Here is a 22,463-nt window from a genome sequence, read left to right on the forward strand (position 1 = left end):
ACTTTCCGGAGTAGCTTCTCCGCCTGGTAGGGATAATGTCTTGCCAGTGGCACCATTGCAATTGTTTTTCCTCGCATTTCTCTACCTCCATTCGCTGTATTGGACCCTTCAGTGTACTAAGAAATAAACCCAGACGTGTTTCAACTACTGTACTGTTGATTTACAGTCCCTTTACAGGCGTTCTCGAGCATTCTTCACCACAAGACCAGCGTAAATTCACTTACTAGCTTGTAACTGCTTGCAGTACCATGTTTTAAGCTGTTATGCTAGATATGACGTGAAACTAAATCGAATCTAGCTGTACATGGATGCTTCTGTTGCTTTAATGGCACCTCACGCATATTAAAGTTTCTTTGTCTGATGCATTATGACATAATATAATTGACTAACCACAATACACTAAAATGTGTTATATCTACTAAACAAAACAAAACAAAATCTAACTAAATCACATACACCAACCTATCCCACTAGTAACAAGGTTGATAATAGCCAAAGTGTATTTTACCATTTCAGTGGACCTTTAAGGTTGTGCATACAAACCCCAAAGTAATATAAAATGTAATATTATTATAGTTACTTTAATTTATAAGTAATACGAAACTGTAACTTTGCTGCAAGTAATAGTAATAAGTAACGAGTTACTTTTAAACACTGGTGGCTGATGTGCAGTAAAATCAACACAGAGAAAGTCTATCAGGCCATATACCAGCTCACGTACTGATTCTGTCCTTCACGAGGCCAGAAATCACCATTCAAGCTCACCACACCACCCAGAAAAGACATCTCTTAAAACTAGCTTTGAGCAATGCTGAGGGTCAAAGACAGTGTAGCTATCCATTGGTTTGATTTGCCTGATGTGTGATTAGGATTGGTTTCGTAGGTCACATTTAAAGGTAATAGTTGCTCATTAGTTGTCAGGCTCAGCAGGTAATGCCAAAAAAATTAATAATAGAATTCATAAAGTTCAACGAAAACATTTTAGGTAGCTCAGTAAGCACTACCCAACCAATACAGCCAATACAACATGATGCTGATAATGAAACTGTTTTTTTTTTTGTTGTTGATACTTTTCTTTGCAAAAAACACATGACCTTCTTGATCCCAATTGTTTAACACTATCACCCAAGATGATACTCACTAGTTCCTCCAGTTCATACCACTTATCAGAAGGGTTGGACCAGTCAACTTTGTCCAGTGGTAGAGTGACCTCCCCCAAGAACAAGTTGTGTCTCCAAAAGTCATTATGCCACACCCCCACCTTGAGGGTGTGTTTGGATAGTTCCTGACGTTTGATTGGATACTATAGTGATAGTGACATCACATAATATCTACTGGTAAACATCACCATATGTAATGATTGTTACTACCTTAATAGTTTCATTGAAGATGGGGTCAACTCCTTTCTTAACTGAAGTCTTCTTCTTAGTTGACTTACTCTGGTCAGGTAGTAGATAAGTCTTCACATAACTATAGTAACATGAGACAACATGGGATAACATGGGATAACATGAGATCCTAAGATTCATGTAAGTACCAGAGAGTTTAAACATTTGACCAGTGGGATAATAAACTACAGTATCACACTTTTTACAATGGTGCCACGATAGGAAATTTTGCTTGGGAATTATTGCTACAGCTCGTGTGTAAACAAGAAGCATGAATCAAGACACACGACAGTGTGTTGTGCGGCCAAGTACAGCCAGTGCAGGTGCATGACAGACAAGCGTATATTTTATAGAAACCAAGAAGGTGCCGTTTTTGTGCACCCGTAGCTCGATAGTAGCTGACCAGAAATTAACCATTTTTGCTGTGGAAACTCCCTCAGGGTGGGGCACCTCTTGCTTCAAATGTGAGTTGAATCTGCCAAGCCATCACTGAGATATGCGCCTTCAAAGTTTGTCTTTGTATTTTTCTTCTTTTTGCAACACTTAGAAAAATTGCTATAATGCTAAGATAGTTGATTTTTTTCAGGGCAGTAAGAATGCAATATGCAATGTATCAAGTGCTTGAGAAGAATAGAAAGAGTAGTGCCACGTGAGATCACAATAGCAATTTTTTTTTGTCATGGCCACAAGGTAAACCGCTTGAAGGAATGACTTGAAAATCAGTCTGTATATGGAGTAACCATCGTAGTGCAAACCTTTTGTGGTTTGAAAAGCAATAGAGTTACAGCTACAAGGTTACAAAGCAACAACCAAACAAGTATAAAATCTCAGGATTGAGATACTCTAATACAGCAGTCACCGCAAGGTAAAAAGGCACAAAAACTCACCAGAGGTCAAACCAGGGACCTCCATATCTAACATCCGCATTCTTAACCACTGAAGTGCTGCTATCTTGGCTTACCTAATTTCTGCTTTATAAATAAAAATCCTAGTATAAATACACTTATAAATGTTTAATTTCATAAATCTGCCAATAGAAATTCTAGATTGTTCTACAACAGACTTCTATGTGTTTTTCATTAGAAGTCTTCAAAAAAAATGTACGCTCTATTAGAGTATTACAATAATATTACCAAACACTAAAGTAAATTATGCAATACAATACATTTTTATGAGTCTGTCTTCAATAATCATCATTGTGTCTGTATAGATAAGAAATGTGAGTAAAAACAAACCCCAAAATCAGCCTATGGGCTGATTTTGGGGCCTTATAAAGTACAAAAAAAACAAAAACAAACAAACAAACAAGTGAAATCACACAAAAACAGCCAAGCTGTGTAAAAATGGTGTGGCCTGGGTGAAAAAAGTTTAAAGACGCATACTATGGCTCCTCCACAATGGATGAATATTGAACAAACAGTAGAAATTAAATGGGACACATGGCCCAGTCACGCTACCTCCAGCTGAATTGCCAGTACTGCTCTGTTCAACTACTGCCACCGCTGAAGTGTCCATGGGATTCCCAGGTTATCTTTCATGTCAAAGCTCTCTTCCATCAATAGGAGCATTCCAGACATCTTTATATTCGTGGTACCCATGAACTATGCTAGCCAATGTGAACTCATACATAACTTTTCCAAGCACGTGATAGAAAACTTTAAATTGTGGGTTTCCATACAGTACAAGCATCATGTGATTTTGTGTAGGATGATCTTTTGCATCCTAAGACACCAACGAGAACAACTCGTAAGCTTGCAGGATGTTGTGAGTAAATTCGCCAATGTTTTCCCCTTGCCAATTTAATAATAATATACCTAAATAAGTAAATTCTCCCAAGTTTTTTCTGCCAAATCCCTGGATGAATGAAATTCGCCAATGTTTTCCACCACCAATATTTTCCACTATATGGTATACCAGACCCTCTTACAGCAGAGGCTCATAATCTACAATAGACAAGTGTCACGAAGAAAGCAGGGTGTGGCCATGGGACTAATTCAATAACTCTTTAAACTATTGCTCAACATACTAAATTGCAATATGTGTAAGGCAGAGACCTCATCATTATGCAGCTTTGTGACATTTCATATGTAATCGTGAATGTATTGCCTCACATTATGGTCAGGGTGTTTATTTCTTTCAAGCAACCTTTTATCTCGGCTACTAAATGAGACCAGCATGACTAGCATATTCACAAATCAATTTTATACCTTAGTGTCGTACTCTATATTTCACAGATTCAAGCTTAAAAGGAACTGTGTAAAATGTTTTTCACGTCATATTGTTTAACACTGAACAGAATTATGACTGCACAAATCATTCATTTGAGATCTGGCATTTATTTTTGCTATAAGGCTGTATTGTATACCTCTGGTGATCCAGGCATTTATAGGTGGCTGGCCATAATACAGTGTACACATGTAGTTTAGTAGTGTTGATAATAACTAAATAAGGTAACATATTGTTGATAATAACTAAATAAGGTAACATATTGTTGATAATAACTAAATAAGGTAACATACGGGTTGGTGTGGACTTCGTTGATCTTATTAGGTGGAGTTAGTCCTCGGATCTTGTTGATTGACACCTTGAGGGTATTATCTGTGTCAGAGTATGACACACCCATCTGTATCTCCCCGGTAACTTCATTGTTATCGTACACTACTGACCCACTGTAAACACTTCTCACATCAGACAAGTTTGAATGGATGGATAGTGACTGTAACAAGGTGAACACATTACATGTGACATAGATACTACACATCTGATACACAATGAATTACACTGTACATACCTAATAAGGTAGGTATACAAACAATGATAAAGTCAGTTTATGACAATAATAATTATTTAGAATGTTTAGTTGAGATGTCCTTGAATTATTATTATTGTTAGTGTTACCAGGAAACTCATTTGTAAACATGCTCAAGAATTAAAATATTCAAACTTGCATATATGCAGGGTTTATAAAAATAAAGAGGAAATTATTGCTCAATAAACAGAGCCCCTTACAAAAAAGCTTGTACAGTTAGTAATTAGTAAATGGCTATTTGAGCTGTTCAACACACACATACACACCTTGCCTATACTAAGGCTGTTCATATTTGTGTCCTCCTTGGTCAAAGATCTAGACTTATAATCATCCAATTCCAAAAAAGCTTTCTTTTCAGATGTTCGAGGAAATGTAAGACTGATAATTTCTTCTCCATCATCATCATCACCATTAGGAAGTACTAGTGTAGGCATAGTTTGACTAGAGGCGCTCCAATCTTGTGAACTCTGATCGTCATCATCGTCATCACTGGTCTCACCACCACCATCAGGACTACTCCTTGTTACATCACCACTAGCATGTAGTGTGTCCTCATTACTCTTAGTGACATCTCTGAAGTCACCATCAGGTCGTAAGATGTGCCACTGCTCCACCCACTCATTGGGATGTGATAACATGGCTTCCCAGTGGTTCACCTCTGCATCCTATAGTGGATAATGTGTCATTGTGATAGAAACAATTCCTAAAGTTGAAAGCTATCTGTCCATCTGTCTACATTCCTTTGGTGTTCAACAATTTTCTTGCTAGCTGATGCACATATCAAAGTGGTTTTTGTACCAAACTAAATATACCACTTGTAACGAAAGCTTATTATCATCATTGTTTGTCATCTATATACAGCGCATTGGTTGCAAGGGTGCCGGAATTCTTTATGTAAACCACATGGACACGCACACACACACAAAGCCTACAGCAGTCATACGTAACTACTGCCGCCCAGCCAACCAACACTGGGATGCCTGTGCACCAATCAGGTATTTGAGCCTTGTGCAGGCAAATCCTCCAGGAACAGGGCCAGTAACCCATAGGAGGACTGTCCGGTCTAACGGAGAAAGTTTGCAGAACCCAAAGTTCCACAACAATCACTAAACGTGACAAGGATAGTTGGGAATTTGCTTCCCCAGGTACCCATTGATGTTACAGCTGGGTGGGCTGCTTCCCCAGTTGATACCAGGCCACCAGGTAGGTCCCCAATATACAGCTAGGTAGACTGGAGCAATGTGAGTAAAGTTTCTTGCTCAAGGAAACAACAACGCCAATTTGGCATAACTGGGCATCGAACCTGGAACCTTTCGATTACCAGGATGATGCTCTAGCCACATGGTTATGCTACCTCACACAACATACACATGCATATACACACACACTTTTACAAAAACAATTTCAGTAAACCAGGGGTTCACGCCCCGAAGACCAGCTGTGGGCCTACACCTGGTTTAAAACAGCCAACCCATACCCACAGGCCACCACCCAGATTCCCTATCCACAGGCCACCACCCGGATTCCCTATCCACAGGCCACCACCCGGATTCCCTATCCACAGGCCACCACCCGGATTCCCTATCCACAGGCCACCACCCGGATTCCCTATCCACAGGCCACCACCCAGATTCCAGCCAACTGCCACATGCCCTCAATGCCAGCCAGGGAAGCACTAGGTTGAAGTCACTGCTGCAAGCGCATGTTATGTGTATGTTAGATACCCACTGGAGGTTTTTTAGTAGGGTTGACAATCCGAGGGCGCGGTTTGGTCACCAAGGTGTGGCATTAATTAGTGACCGAGGCGCAGCCGAGGTCACTAATTAATGCCCGTCGAGGTGCCAAACCAAGCACGAGGGTTTCAATCCTACTAAAAACGACAGTGGGTATCTAACCTATTTAGAAAGCAGCTCGTTACCAGCACTGACAAAAGAAGCACAGAGTCACGCTAGGTAGGGTTTCCAATGTAAAAATTCGACTTCTTCAAAATAATTTGCTAACTGCTGTTACATGTTGGACTAACTCTGACTTGAATACAGCTGCAGTGGCAATAAATTCCATTGCCTTCTTGGGGTAGAAACCGATCGAAATATCTGCAAATTCCGACATTACGAGCTGTAACTCTCAGAAGCCTTAATCCTTTACCGCAATACTGGAGTTCAACCTTCCTCTGTGAGTAAACCTTCACCTAAAAGCATTGGTAGTTTGATTAGTGAGGTAAGTTTCCTGTCGCTGCATCATTTGAGCACGAATTTGGACTCCAAAAACGGGTTTTCGTCTACGGACACCAAACGATTGATAGCCCAAACTTCCTCACACCACAGTAGTAATCATCCATCGACAAAGAAGTCACATACGAAGTATGGTTAAGTTGTGACGTCTCTAACCATCTGGGTGAGCGTGATATAGGGCAAAATTAGCTCGAAATCACACCTTGGATACATAACTTTCCCACTCAACTGCTTAAAAATAGAAATCTTGATGTAAAACAACTGTATGATGCCTAAAGTACGGCTAGAAGTGAGGTTATCGTCGTCAGGAATCGTAAAATAAAATTTAATGGCGCTAAGGAAATAATTAAGCTCGCTTGATTTCTGCCATCTAAACACTTATGCATTGCTACAACAACTGTGATTTTATCCCTCAATACAAATATTGCCTGCCCAGTAATAATAAACAAATAACTGTAGGCAGTGTATCATTGTTGACCACACCCAAGCCTAGTCACATGAGCAAGATTGAACTAGGCTAAGTGCGTTTGTAGCTGAATTGCAGCGACGATAACTTCGCTATTAGTTATACTTTATGGATCATACAGTTGTTTTACACCGAGATATCCATTTTTAAACAGTTGAGTGGACAAGTTATGTAGTGAAGGTGTGATCACCGGCAAATTTTACCCTATATCACGCTCACCCAGATGGTTAGAGACGTCACAACTTAACCATACTTTGTATGTGACTTCTTTGTCGATGGATGATTACTACTGTGGTGTGAGGAAGTTTGAGCTATGAATCGTTTGGTGTCCGTAGACGAAAACCCGTTTTTGGAGCTCAAATTCGTGCTCAAATGATGCAGCGACAAGAAACCTACCTCACTAAAGAAACTACCAATGCTTTTAGGTGAAGGTTTGCTCACAGAGGAATCTTGAACTTCAGTATTGCGATAAAAGATCAAGGCTTCTGAGAGTTACAGCTCGTAATGTCGGATTTTGCAGATATTTCAATCGATTTCTATCCCAAGAAGGTAATGGAATTTATTGCCACTGCAGCTGTATTCAAGTGAGAGTTAGTCCAACATGTAACAGCAGTTAGCAAATTATTTTGAAGAAGTCGAATTTTTACATTGGAAACCCTACGCTAGGTAAGGTCCTTTACAGCGTGTTTGCTTGTTCCGCCTGCTTAGTGGCCAGGTTAGTGTTGTTTTAGTAGCTGTTATTTAGGTCCAAGGCTTGTTTACTAGCTAATACAAGCTGGCCACGAAGCGACAAGCTTTACAACTGGCCACGAAGCGCCAAGCTTTATTACAACGCGACAAGCTGTATTACAACAGGCCACGAAGCGACAAGCTTTATTACAACTGGCCACGAAGCGCCAAGCTTTAATTCAACGCGACAAGCTGTATTACAACAGGCCAGGAAGCGACAAGCTTTATTACAACGCGACAAGCTGTGTTACAACTGGCCACGAAGCGACAAGCTTTATTACAACGCGACAAGCTGTGTAACAACTGGCCACGAAGCGACAAGCTGTATTACAACTGGCCACGAAGCGCCAAGGTTTATTACAACGCAACAAGCTGTATTACAACTGGCCACGAAGCGACAAGCTTTATTACAACACAACAAGCTGTATTACAACTGGCCACGAAGCGCCAAGCTTTATTATAACGCGACAAGCTGTATTACAACTGGCCACGAAGCGACAAGCTTTATAACAGCTGGGCACGAAACTACAGGCTTTATAACTGGCCACAGAGTGACAAATGTTACAAACAGGTGCAATAGCATAGCTGAAGTGTGTTGATGGTATAATGGTGACAGTGCTGAGAAGCAGACGAACGCAAATGTGCTTGCTGCAAACTCGCAACACCAGTAGTTTCACTGATGGCTAGCTAGTTGTGAATGTGAACATTGTTGGGGGTAACTGTGATATGCATCGAGCAGCTGGCTCTTTCGGTTGATGGCTAGATTGGTCAAGTGCTGGTATGGCTGATGAAGGTAAAAACCCAACTCTCACTAACCATACAACCACTCAACCACTAATTAGATCAGTGACATAGAGAACTCTTTGAAGTGTTACTGAATTTACCATAACAGTCTCACGTGACAAGAGGTCTCTAAATGAAACTTAGAGCCCTCACCTCAGGTCTCTAAGTGGTATTAATAACTTCATTAACTGTGTCAATATCAAAGAGAATTATTCATGCTGCTTTCTAAGTAGAACAAAAAGAGTTTGTAAGAACAAACTAGAAGTGTCACAATACCTTGACAGGCACGTGTCCAATGAATTCTAGCACACACATGTAGAAGCAATAATTGAATGTGACTCCTCAGAATTGTTGTATTCTCAACAACTGAACAAACTAATTACTAGTATCCAAATCACCTGAACTATGTGATGGACATGAACAGCACCTCACCTAACAGAAGTTCCTATAGTGGTCTAAGTGCATGTGTCTAACAAGCACAGTTGTGATTATATCAGTGGTGATTGTGAGCTTTGTTTCGCCTTACTCTCCACTAGATTGGATGTGCTAACAAGTTAATATGGAATTTAAACTCCTAATATGAATTACATCAACATACTATATGTAAGCAAATCTGCATCTGACTACACTCAAAAGTTTTAGGGCTACTTGCAACTATGAAACAAAGTCCATTTCACCATCCTCTAGCTTTATTCTATTCTATCCCAATAGGGAAGGTTTAATACTCGCAGGGTGTTAAGAAAGTGTTTGAGAAAATGAATAGGGTTAATGAGTACATAACCTTGAATGTACGTGCCACAAAAGGACTAATTTGCACACAGATTTTTGATCCAACACAATAGCCTGGACATGTATATGTAAGAGCTACCTGAGAGTCCATCCATGGTTTACTATCTGCAGTAGGTTGGGGTCCTAATCTTATCACTCCCATCGGATAAGTGATAAACTGAGCATCCCATACAGCAACTTCTAGAACATGAGCTGTTGATAGAGTATCCATGGTAACCTTTTTAAACACCATCTCCTCGTCATAGATGGGACATTTTGGTTGAGTAACAGTTTCTGTTTGTTGGTGATTGTGAGCCTTGTGTTTACCAGGTCTCAAGAAGCTGTAGAGAATAAACCGTACAATGCCACAACACACTGACCACAACACTACTCACCCCTTAACATATGACTTGTCATAGAACAAATCTTTGGCCTCCATGATGCGTACATGAAGACGACCATTAACTTGTTTCTTCTTTTTCTTCTTCCCTTCATCATCTTCTGGAGGTTCATAACGAAGTGACAACTTTAGTTCTCCAGCACTCTGGATCACTGACTGTTCCTACATTACAACATGTTAGAATACATTACTATTGACTATTAACACTAACTGGTTGTAGCTGATAACTCTTCATGGACTTGTCATGAAGGTCCATCGTCCATAATGGTAACATCACCTCCCCAAGGAAGTCCGCCTTGCTAAACCTGTTCCAATTCCAAACTGACACCCACAAAACTTGTCCGGTGAAGTCTCCACTTTCAGGAACGGTATACTGCAATGAAGATTCTATAATACTGTTATTGGCAAAAAACACAATAAGAGACACACTCAACCACAAGCAATTATGAATACACTATTGACATTCCACTGTCCCTAGTTCAGTGACCTTCTGGTCCTCTGGTGAACTATGCAACAGAAAGTATAGATTTGATGGTACTCAATACTCAGTGAGTCGGTCTGAGTCCCAGGTAAAATGATCTTGTAAGAATGTTGCAAATTTGTTTTGCTGGAGTTTACCAAGTAGAAAGTCATAATTAATCCTTTGTATTGAGTTCTTGCATGACTAACCATATCTCAAACTTGTCACACATATCACTAACCCAATAACACATCGTATTATCTTGTTAACACACCTCCCATGTTGTGTTCCAAACTGGGTCAACTGTTTTTGATTCAACTTTTGTCTTCCTCTTGGTCAGTTTCTTATAATCTGGTAAGATGTAGCCCACAGCGTAACTACAGAAAAAAGACTGGTGAACATGTCATCACATGTGATACACTTACGGATGTAATGTCTTGGAGTGTTTGGTCATCCCCAGTCCTGTAGCCTTCTCTACTATAACAACTAGTTTCTTGTGGTCACTGATGTACACCTATTACCACACATAATGACATACATGATGTTACTGTTAACCCATTTTTACATCTTTCCTCATGTCATAAAACAGTAAAAGAAATCTGTTGTTTTAAAAAGACGACATGCTGCTAATGCACTTATTAAATTAACTACTGGAGTAGATATCCCGCATGTAGTCTAATTTATTCTATATTTTACGTGCGGGTTACTATTTGTGACCACATCTGTAAAATCCCACATGCTAGCGCAACCAATGGTCGACCAAGGGTAAAACCAACGGTTCACGCCCACACCAATGTGCATACCAACATGGAAAATCAACAAATGATATTCATTTAGTTGTAGTTAATTCAATCACTTCATTTTTGGACCAAAAGTAGACCCAACAAGTTGAAGGCAAGTTTGATAAGGGAATTATTAATCTGATAGTGCAGCAACTTCATGCTGAGTTTTGGCTTTTGTGTCCATATAGTTGATTTTGTTAAATCCAGCCACAAATCATGCTCAAGGACAAAATTCTAACACAATCGAAAAGCTTGAAATATTGTTGTTAAGTCACAGTTCATAGCAAAAAAAAATTGGCTGGTCAAGACTTTGACCAGATCTACCAACAGAGAGCTACGTGACACCCCCTTAAGATGCTAATGGAAAAACTCCTGGTAGCATCATGATCCCCAAAAGAAAGAGGAGTTCAAAATCTTTAAATAGTCCCAAGGAGATGGAATATAATGAGGATTAGTTGGATTAATGGTTCACTATCATTTTTTCTTCATGTTTACACCTTTGCCCTATAGGTAGAAAGGGACTGGAAGACAAAAAAATTATCCAGCAATAGATAATATGTTTTATATCTAAGCTATAGCAGTGAGCATCACTTTGTGTATTTCTGACAGTAAGCCAGAAAGACCACCAACAGTGCTTTAATCCAAAATGGTTTCACCCTACTAGAAAACATGCTATGTACATACTGCATAGAGAAGCAGATCAGTCCTTGACTTGGCTAAAACTATTTTGTAGTACTGCATTAACTTTCTCAGGTGGTTTCAAGGCAATTTAAATGTATAATCATTTAATCCCACTGGTTGTATCTCTAGGAGGGTTTATACACTCATTTAAAAGAACTAAGCAAGTACAAGTGCTCCACCCAAAAAGGAACGGCAAGAGATTTGGCTATAAAAAAGTTTTGGCATGGAACTGAAAATTACTTCAGAATAGCTAGAAACTACCACTTTAGTACAGGTAACCACCACTATATGCTGGTGTATCTCTAACACAAATATTTCCTAAATAGTTTAGGAGTTACAGGCCATCAAAATTCAAACTCATGACGTTACGCCAGTCACAAAGTTACCTTCGTTTACCTTATTCAGTGGAATTTTCTGCTGACCAACTAACTTACTAATACCTTTTAAAAAGCGTAAATCAATAATGGATAAGGCTACAGGCTTGTCTATTAGAGCTGGACAGGAGTATACAGTACCACAGAAGGTATAATCCATGCCTAGTCCACCATTGTCTTTTGTTGACAGTGCAAGATGTTGATTTGCAGTAGTGCGTAATGGGTTCCTATGACGTTATCATCTGTTGTGACTAGATTAATTGCAGAGGTGCTTCTCGTACTGTTCTTCATGTGTAATGTTGTGTAACAGACTGTGATGGCTGGTTTACATCTCAGTAATCAATAGTTATGGTGCATGTTCAGATGCAAAATATATTTATGATATGTTCAGAGTGCAAAATAGCAGCCTGTCATCTGTCACTTTTAATGGCCAAAAATGTACAACGATCGACCAAATTAAACATAGTCTGACATCACGACCTATCAGAATAAGCTTTTAAACACATTCCACATGTATAGAAATGAAAAGCAATGAACAAGGGAGGTAACTTATACATTCAGCTAAATATACTAGTGGACATTTAATCTCTACTTCAGTTATGGCAAATCTAGTGATGCAATAACAATGCACACCGCTATTAATATTTATTAGCATTAACATCATTGGCCACCACCTTTGATTTCACAGCCAGGCATTTTAAGGCCGCATCGTTTTTCACAGCTGGGCTGTTTTTATGTGGATTTCAGTTCTTTTTGTAATGTATAAGGCCCCAAAACACAATTTTCACACAATTCTTTCATTGCATTGAGCAATAATAGGTCATTTTTAAAGTGATAGCATACTTCTACATTGAGTTAGTCCTTTTGAGTCACAAAGCTGTATGTGTGTGGAAGCCTGGTTGTGTCAAATCTGGTCACAAATAATACTAATCACAAAGTAAATGGATATCAGATTACAAGTTAAGGGCACTCTGGAAGAGTACTGTAGCTAATGGTTGCTAATGGGCCACATTAATCAATGCTAGCTACATTTGCAGGTAATAATTGGTAATACTTGACTCATCCTGTGACCTTTTCTCAAATGGTGAATATATTCATTTATGAACTATCCTTCAATGCTCTCACTAAAACAGTTATATTAGCCATGGTTATTAGCCATGGTTATTCCACCATAACTTTAAGAAAGAAAAAACAAAGATTTTGGACGCCCATAGCTCACAAATGGCTGGTGCAACTTTAATAAAATTTGCAGTGTGGCCTACCCTACCTGGCGGACAGCTATAATGCAAAAATGGTGTGCTTTGGAGAAGGGGCCATGGAGCTATGCACAAATGAAAATGCTGTTTTCTTTCTTCCTGTCAATATACTCACAGCATGACGTGCCAGTTTTCTCGTCCACATGACACATTACTGTGTGGTTTGATCTTAATTTGTGTCATTTTTTCACTGATTACTGAAGTGATTAAAACATGTATAAAATTTTTATTGTAGCATCCATTGTTAACCCAATGAATTTTAATGGCATTTCTTGAAAACAGAATTATATGAACAAGTCAGGTTTTCTCTCAACGCTATACCTATATATATATATACCATTGCACATATAGCAAATAAAGAACTACTACAGAACAAACCTTTAGTAATATATCTCCCTGTATAGTTGCTGTCTTATTTCTCTTCACTATTACTCCTGGAGGATAAGGGGCAACGAGTGAATGTTCAGTTGCTTTGGCAACAGTGTCATCTTCATTCTGTAACAATAATTGCCACAACAGCTTAGATATCTAAATATTGTCCCAACACAATTTAACAAATGAGGTTTGGATGTAAGGGCAGGTCACACCTATTAAGGGTGATTATGTTACTGGGGTGTCTCATTTCTCTCCCTGCACTCTTGTTGGAACACACCTAAGACCTACTTGGGTAAGCTATGTTACTAAATCTACAGACTACAGAGGGTTATTACAACTACTGACATTCCTTACTAGCTCCTCCTCCTCATCACCATCATCTACAGTATTACTGACAACCATTAAGGACATGGCTGGTTCTGGGAGTGGCTCAGTGATGCCCAGTATCTCAGGTTGATCATCAGGTTTAGTTATAGGTCCAACCTGATTACCAGCATCTGCTGGTCCACTAGTAATAACTGGTTCAAGTGGTTGTTCTGGTTGAGTGGTGGTAGCATCTGGAAACTTGGAGGTGGGAGCAGGTTGATCATTACCTGAAGGAATACAATAGCATTCACCCTTGTGATGAGTACGTACTTTGTGTGTTGATACCATTAACTGAAACCTTCTCTGGAGTTTGCTCATGCTGCTCTTGTTGCTGCTGCTGCTTTAGTTGTTGCTCTTCATTTTGTTTTTCCTGTTGTTTTAGTTTCTCCTGTGTCTGCTGCTGTTTCTTCTTATTCCTCTCACGGAAGGAAACTCGTAATGCATTGACTGGATCAACAGAACGGTTTAACACCTCTTCACCAGCTTTTAGCATCCTATCAAATACACACACTAATATAGCACACTGTGACAAGATAGCTAAATACAGAAAATAATGAGGTGCTCTAAAGACATTTATGGGCTTGACCAATCACCTACTGCCAAGCTGTTCTGAAGGAGTACTGTACTGATATAGTATTAGATCTTTGTCATAGCCTAGTGTGTCTGTTCCCATCTGACCTGCAAACCAACAACAGGTTGTCACTAAAACATTTGTATGTTATGATCGTGAGGCTAGAACAGCAATCAAAGCAAAGATGGACTGTACAAGTTGTCCATTAGTGTACGTCTTTTGTGCATTAAATCCAGCGATAACTTTAATAGCCTCGGTGCTTGGAGGACAAGAATGCTAATTAGTTTGGATAGCGTCATTAGTGATAACTGACAGTAAATAGACTTGCCAACTGTAGGCTTTGTAACACATTAATATGCCACTCAAAAAAAACTCTGCTAACTACCTGGTTAATCCTAAATTAGGTCACAAATTACCATTTCAAAGATCATAGTCTTTTGTTTCAAGTAGCTGTTTTGTATAAGTATGGATACCTCTACAGCTACACCAGAAACGACAACATCCATAATGGTCTCCAGGGTCTGGGGGGTACACCCTCCAGGGTCTGGGGGTACACCCTCCAGACTGCTGGAAAATTTTTAGTAACTTTAACGTAAATGATGTGATCAAAGAAACTGAATTATTATTACTGTATATAGCAAATCTTTTCCTACAAAGCTGGCTTCAAAGGTTTCTCACTTAAACACCCACTACACAATGTGCACGCTTTGTCAGTGGAATATGAAGCACAACCATGCAGAGCATATTACAGGGCCAGCTACAGCTGACTGACCAATGAGTTCAAGTGTAGTGATCAGTATATTAGAGATATTACCTAATGCCAGGAATGTACTTTAAACAGTAGTAACCAAAAACGGGAAGCTAAGGAATAGAGCTCGGCGGTATTGAAATTTGAATATACGGTATTAGTAACAGGAAAATATCGCAGTATATTGGTATATAGTTAACTTGTCATTGTAACAATTACATCATTTCTTGGGCCTAGTATGAAGCGGTACCATCCCAAAAACCAAAAAAATTATACAGTTCAGTGCAAGTAAGCATATGTTGTAATGTGACAACCTCAAGTTTTTGTTTAGGGCATGTCTGCTAAACCATCAACAGATTGGATAATTAAACACCAAAGGCTAGGTTTAAAGCAATCCATGTCGGTATTCATCAATAAACCAGTAATTCAATACATCGGTTATCAAACGCTGTCACGATATGATAAATGGTTATGATAATTTATCACGATAAACGGTATTACCGATATATTGCAGAGCATTACTAAGGAATAGTGTTCACTGTTATAATAGACATCCAGTGAAATAGGACATGTTCACAATTTGCTTTCATTAGAAACTATTTACGATATCTGGTATGTATTGAATTCCTATCAATTGTCACCTCTGGTGACTATCTATACAAAGTGATGTGATAATATAGAGTATCCTTAATGATAATAAGAAGTGTCACATATCAGGTTTTGTATGACATCAAACTGTGATGGCAACTCCTAGTAACTATTTCAAGTATATTACCCAGGTATCTGATGTGTAATGATATCATTTCACCAGAAAACCAATCATTGTTATATGTTTACCTTAAAGATATTCATAACTGTACTCTAACTACATAGCAAGTTCCACAGTGTAACATATCTGTAAGGTATGATATCAACACCTGAAACATTCTTGTTTTATAGTTAAACCCCATCACAAGTAAAAACTGAGGCTGAGGCGAAGCCAATGATGTGAAGCCAATGATGTGTTGGTAACAAAGATTCTCAGAATGCAGGTGTGATTTAAATAGCTTCTATTCCTCCACACTTTGAAGCACTTGGCTTCATAATAAACCCTGAAAATTACCAAAATTGAGGTGTTGATAACATGCTATGACACACCTTCTATCCTACATTATAAAGTATTCAACAACATGGCAATGAAGAGGCTAGTATGAAAAATCAATGGTGGCGGCCAATAGCAATAATATACTCATAACTTAAATTGGAATGAGGTTAGATGAGGGTTTTAGCATCTCTTGCAATTTCATATGAAGTGCTTAATGGATACCATGTATGTTTTTATAACCAATTTACATATCTCGTTAAAATGATGGCAGACACCCAGACTGCTATACAAGCAACAAATTCTTCAACACTAATTTTCACTTCGAGAATAATCAAATACAGCAAACATGCACTACCTCACTACACATTTCACTCGAAATTGAAAGAAATCCCTGTAAGTTTTTGTATGATTTCAGTTTTTGTTGTGCGTGTAGTTTTATGGCTTTGATTGTGATCAAATTGAATATGTAAATCAGGTTGTCTTTGATTCTCACACCAGTTCAACTACCATACACTCTACAGCTTCACAAGGTGTTTTTCATTACTTCGACAAATGATCACAATATTGAAGTCACTTTATATGGCTCTTGATAATGTATGCATACCTTGCAGGCACAGGGGATGTTCAGTGAAACCTCTCTAAACGATCAGATTAATAAAGGATACAGAGGAGGTTACATGTAAACTCTGGCTATTACCTATATATGTTAAACATGGGTTAGTGGTCTTAGCCAATTGTTATAGTTCCTATACCTCTAAATCATTAAAACTCTAATCCAAAACAGCCAAGCTGTGAAAAGGGTGCGGCCTTCCAACAAAATAGGCTAGTGTGAAAATGTTGGCAGCAAGAAATGGCTACAATGTTATTTTTGGAAGACCACACCCTTTTTCATAGCTTGGCTGGTTAGATTCTAAAGACATTATATTTTGTTTGAGTTTAACAGTTTAGATGTCTAGAAACTGTGTAGGCTAAAGGTCATAGGCATTCTCACATTACTAGCCAAAATATGGAGAACTTGTTGTTTAAGAGTGTGGCCCCATGTAACATGTACTTCTGTTTCACATACCATTATATTGTCGGTCAAGATATCAACAGAAAATTCTAGTAAACAATATACGGAATATTCTAAGTAAGAATATTTTTGATGAGTTTTCACTGCTCCCTAAAACCCAAGATTCATGAGTTGTAGGGTAGGAATCATCTCTTCACCTTGTCCAATGGATATGCTAATGCTCAATCCTTGAAAAATTAAGAATTTAAGCTCGATTAGCTATGATCCCTAATCGAATTTATTGTTCCTTCTACTTGCTTTTAATAACTATGGCTGGTGAATCAGCACATACCACATCTAAACAAAGAATGACACAACACTTAATGTCTTTGTCTAAAGTGCATTCCAACTATTAATTACAGAAAAGTGAAGTGGCCATGATGAGCTATGTTCAGCCCATTATGCTTTGTTTCAGCTATGTTCAGTACATTACACAGCGTTACAAATGAAAATGTTACAAGAAGCACCAATCCAGTCACCACAGAAAATACAGACAATTTCCATTACAAACATAGGCAAGCCATCACACGCTAGCTACCATGAACCGACACCTTGGGCTGTCAACAAAGATAAATGGGAGGACAAAAGGAAAGTCCATGATGCGTGCATTGTATGTACTGCAGTGTGCCTTTTCTGTTGGGCTAAAGCAACATTGAACAATGAAAAATTAAGCATGTAGCCTTAGCCGTTATTGAGTTACACTTGTCTGAAGTTGTCAGTCAGAAAATTCTTCTAGACTCATTTCAGGTTGTATTGAAGGCACTTTTGTATACCTAACCAACACTGCCAGGGTGCCACGAAGAAGCTGGTTTCTGTAGCCAATATAGCTTTTGTGAGAAAGTGTAAACCCTCACGATCCCTAATAATCCACGTACTGTATGATAATGTACTTACCATACTAAGAGTATAGTATATACTCATTTTATATACATGTAAGCTCCTCTTTGTCCATTTTAGTATCATTGTAGTCATTTCTTGGTTGATTCAAATTTTATAATAGTCTATTGTTGGTAGCTAGGTCGCACCCTTTTTCATTTTTTCTCAGTTTGGCTGTTTTGCCGGATTACATTAATCATAGATTATAGAGAATCTATGCATTAATACAGCTCGTAGCCGGCCGGCTCAGTAGCTAGTCAAGGTAACTTACATTCGTTTTTCACACAGGGTACATATCCAGGTGTGCATGAACGAGTAATAGCGTCGGTCCTGCTTGCATATCCAATCAGAACAGGAGGGGCACATCGCTCCCGTATGCGTAATGATCCCGAAGCGAAATCCACAGCGAGCACAGACGGAGCTATCAGCACTGGCCGCCGATTGTGACTTGTAATTCTCTAACTCGTTCTCAATATCATCTCGAAGTTGCCTGCATGGGAGGAAACACAAAAGATAACAATTCATTATAATAATTATATGCTCGGTTACTTGAGGCGAAGTTCTTCAGCACGCTGCAACTGCAGATCTTCGTTAACTATAGTGCGAAAATTACGCTCCTCTTCCTCAGTGAGAAAACTTAAGTCAACCACCTTCGAGTTTACACCAGACATATCTGCCAGAGAGTCGCAAATCAGTTATGTTGGTTACGGCTATGGCCACTGGTATATTGATTGACAAGCCGGAAACTGGAAGCCGCAGAAATATCTGGTGGGCAGTGCATTACCAAATTTGTCGATGTGGTATCTGATCAAGTAGTGAGCTAGATCAGTAGCTAATCAACCACAAAGCTATATCTTTGCATGTGTGTTGAGTTGGTTCTGTGGTATCCAAACTACTGAAAGTTCTAGCAACTGAGGTATCTCCTTGTCTCCAGCTACTTTTTCTGCCTCCTTAAATCAATGTACAGTACCATCAGAATGGAAAAAAGCAGTAATTTGCCCACTGTTCAAAAAAGGAAACAGAAAGGATCCATCAAATTATCGGCCAGTGTCTCTTACTAGCATATGTAGTAATGTCATGGAACATATTATATACAACAATATCATGTCACACATAGAATCTAATAATATCGTTAATGTAAATGTTCAGTTGTGTCTCATTATAATGATGGTTTTCTCTTTTCTCTCTCTTGCCAGACATGCAATTTGGATTTCGGAAACGGCATTCTGTTGAGTTACAGTTATTGCAAACAATCCATGATCTAGCTTACAATATAAATCAAAAAAGCCAAACAGACATGATTCTACTTGATTTCAGTAAAGCTTTTGACAAAGTATCGCACCGTCACTTACTTCTAAAATTGAACTATTATGGAGTTAGAGGTAATATACTAAACTGGATCACATCTTTTCTGACTGGACGTACACAGAGTGTTGTGTGTGGTGGATGCACCTCCACCCCTTGTAATGTTTTAAGTGGTGTCCCACAAGGCTCTGTATTGGGTCCTCTGTTATATATATAATGATATTGTACAGGAATTAAGTTCTATTTGTCGCTTATACACTGATGACTGCATACTATATAGTTTTACGGAGATTAAACGTCATAAAAGTCCATGGCACTGAACGGCGGCGTGTACACAGCAGTAACTCAAATGGGACTCAGTATAAACATCACATGCTAACAAACTGTGCAAATATCACAGATAAATACAGAAGTATACAGAAGTATACAGAAGTATACAGAAATATACAGATGCTCATGTGAGGTTCATACTTCCTCCAGATCATACTTAGGGGTTTGGTACTGTACATACCTACAGTATAAAAGGCATTTAGTATGATAATCATATTTTATGGTGTCACTTCCAAATTTACTGTGTAGGAGAATTGACAGTTTTACAGATGCTTGAGCCTTGCAAGACGATCTGCAACGTTTGGAACTATGGGAGAAAAAGTGGAAAATGTCTTTCAACATCAATAAATGTATGGTTATATCAATAACTCTTAAACAAACCCCAATACATACTAATTACATCCTTAATGGAAAACAACTTACTATGGTCGAGTGTGCCAAATACCTGGGGGTATCAATTGACTCCAAGCTATCTTTTAACCAGCACATGGACAATGTGTGCAAAAAGGCAAACTCTGTATTAAATTTTGTAAGGAGAAATTTTCAAACTGCTCACGTAAAATCAAAGATCTGTATCTTACTTACCCCCCCCCCCCCCCCCCCCCCCCCCACTTTGGAATATGCAGCTACAGCTTGGGCACCTTATAGCAGACAGTCAATTAACAAACTGGAGTCTGTACAAAGACAAGCAGCTTGTTTTGTGATGTATGATTACTACCACACTAGCAGTGTATCAAACATGTTATTACGTCTTAATTGGAATACCATGGAAACACACTTCAAACATCTAAGACTTCAAATGTTGTACAAAATTATTCATAGTAGCGTGGATGTCTCACTACCTAGCTATATAACATATAGAACAAGGCATACCAGGGGCAGTGACCTTAAATTTATACAGCCAAACACAGCTATTGACGCATACAAGTACAGCTTCTTTCCTACATCAATTTGATTATGGAACAATCTATCTATAGATACTATAAATTGTAACAATTTAGATACTTTTAAGGAACATTTAAATAACACTAGATTGTAACTTAGCCTAAATTATTACACCTATTGTAACATACTCACTCATGTGAGTTCTACAATTATTACCTATAATAATAATAATAGTATCTATCTACAGTATTGGGAGTAACGCGTTACTTATGTAACGCGTTACGTAATATTAGTACTGTTCTGGTAACAAAGTAATATAACGAAATACGCTATGAAAAACAGGTAATATAACGCAAGATACTTTACTTACAAACGTAACGCGTTACCTAAGTAATATAATTACTGTAACGAGTCTAATATTACGTAATATTATTACTGAAAGTAACGAAGCTACTAATCTCGTTAGTAATCCTCTGAGTAACGCTTAACCACAACGAAGTAACGAGGCCTACTGAATGAAGCTTATTCACTAGCTTCTTACTTATAACCAAGATTTGCACATTGTCCAACAACGCAATCATGTCACGTGATAAGGTGGTAGTTTCACACGTGACAGCTTAAGGCTGTGGACACAAAGTAATATAATATGTAATATTATTACAGTTACTTTATTTTATGGGTAATATGTAACTGTAACTAAATAGTTTAGTTGCAAGTAATATGTAATATGTAATTAGAAACTTTTACAAAGTAACTTGCCCAACACTGTCTATCTAGTAAGGATCCAGATGATGAGACAGATGAGGTCAAACACTAATAGCAAAACCACGTTGATCCACAACCTTCAGGATTATGCATATGATGACCGTCTTGTTGAATTAAACTTGCCATCACTGGAGGCATCGGGGGGAAATGATAATGAATTATCAACTTTTTACATAATAATCTTAACGTATATTCATCAGAATTAACCAGTAATAGCTAGTTGAGGGTCACAATTACAAACTATTTAACATCTACAAGAGTGAGATCTTCATTTTTTACTGTGAGAGTACATCATTAATGATTAGAATAACCTACATCATCACGAAGTTAACGCACCCTCGTAGAATGTCTTTAAAAATTTACTTGACTGTAGCTGGCCATGGTCTACTTTTTTGTATGAATTATTAATCAGCGTCAATTCTTGTTGTATAATCTGAACTGTTTATGTGTTGTAATTATTAATAGGCAATAATTTTTGTAAAGATCAGGCTTTACAGGCTCCTTGACCCTCCTTACCTGTACACTTAATACCAAACAGGATATTTGAGCATATATATACATATACCAAGCTTGAGTGTTCCATCATTAGTACATCAGTATGGCTTGGTAGCCATTATCGTATTACCTGTAGACTACACCGGCTTTAGACAAGACAACTGTGGGGTGATGATATTGACACTGCAATGGAGATGATTATTCGGAGTGGCTTGGTCACTTTTCACGTATGCTAGACTACCCATTACTTTCATTTGTAGTTACCTTCGGTCTTGCATGTGGTCCATACTATAAGATTTTATCATGGCATGCTACTTGAGGAGGCAACAGTGTCTAGACGTGGATCTGGCATAACAAAGTTTTAAAAATTCTATTAGTAACTGCTGGCAATAACGTTATTAATGTTGTATATAATGTATGTTAGTCTAAATTGAAGCCAAAACATGAACAGCATGGTACTATACAATACTTGAGTGGTTCTGTAG

General features: G+C 38.4%; 1 protein-coding gene across 7 annotated transcripts in view; it reads right to left on the reverse strand.

Annotated features, from left to right (window-relative positions):
* LOC136258990 (uncharacterized) overlaps positions 1 to 22,463 on the reverse strand; it is an 87,697-nt gene that overhangs the window by 5,811 nt on the left and 59,423 nt on the right. The window contains exons 1-14 of one of the 7 annotated variants that reach the window (XM_066052391.1): positions 18,748 to 18,936; positions 18,470 to 18,688; positions 14,154 to 14,362; positions 13,848 to 14,095; positions 13,506 to 13,622; positions 10,460 to 10,548; positions 10,309 to 10,411; positions 9,786 to 9,947; positions 9,570 to 9,736; positions 9,275 to 9,515; positions 4,464 to 4,862; positions 3,908 to 4,104; positions 1,371 to 1,470; positions 1,142 to 1,303 (exon numbers count right to left, since the gene is read on the reverse strand). In XM_066052391.1, coding sequence (XP_065908463.1) covers positions 1,142 to 1,303; positions 1,371 to 1,470; positions 3,908 to 4,104; positions 4,464 to 4,862; positions 9,275 to 9,515; positions 9,570 to 9,736; positions 9,786 to 9,947; positions 10,309 to 10,411; positions 10,460 to 10,548; positions 13,506 to 13,622; positions 13,848 to 14,095; positions 14,154 to 14,362; positions 18,470 to 18,688; positions 18,748 to 18,869 — 2,535 coding nt within the window. In that variant the 5' untranslated portion in view covers positions 18,870 to 18,936. Of the gene's footprint in view, positions 1 to 1,141; positions 1,304 to 1,370; positions 1,471 to 3,907; positions 4,105 to 4,463; positions 4,863 to 9,274; positions 9,516 to 9,569; positions 9,737 to 9,785; positions 9,948 to 10,308; positions 10,412 to 10,459; positions 10,549 to 13,505; positions 13,623 to 13,847; positions 14,096 to 14,138; positions 14,363 to 14,461; positions 14,547 to 18,469; positions 18,689 to 18,747; positions 18,937 to 22,463 lie in introns of those variants that run through there. The other 6 variants (XM_066052389.1, XM_066052390.1, XM_066052392.1 and 3 more) reach the window with 6 other exon arrangements.

The sequence above is a fragment of the Dysidea avara genome, chromosome 6 (genome assembly GCF_963678975.1).
Source record: "Dysidea avara chromosome 6, odDysAvar1.4, whole genome shotgun sequence".
Taxonomy (NCBI): Eukaryota; Metazoa; Porifera; class Demospongiae; order Dictyoceratida; family Dysideidae; genus Dysidea; species Dysidea avara.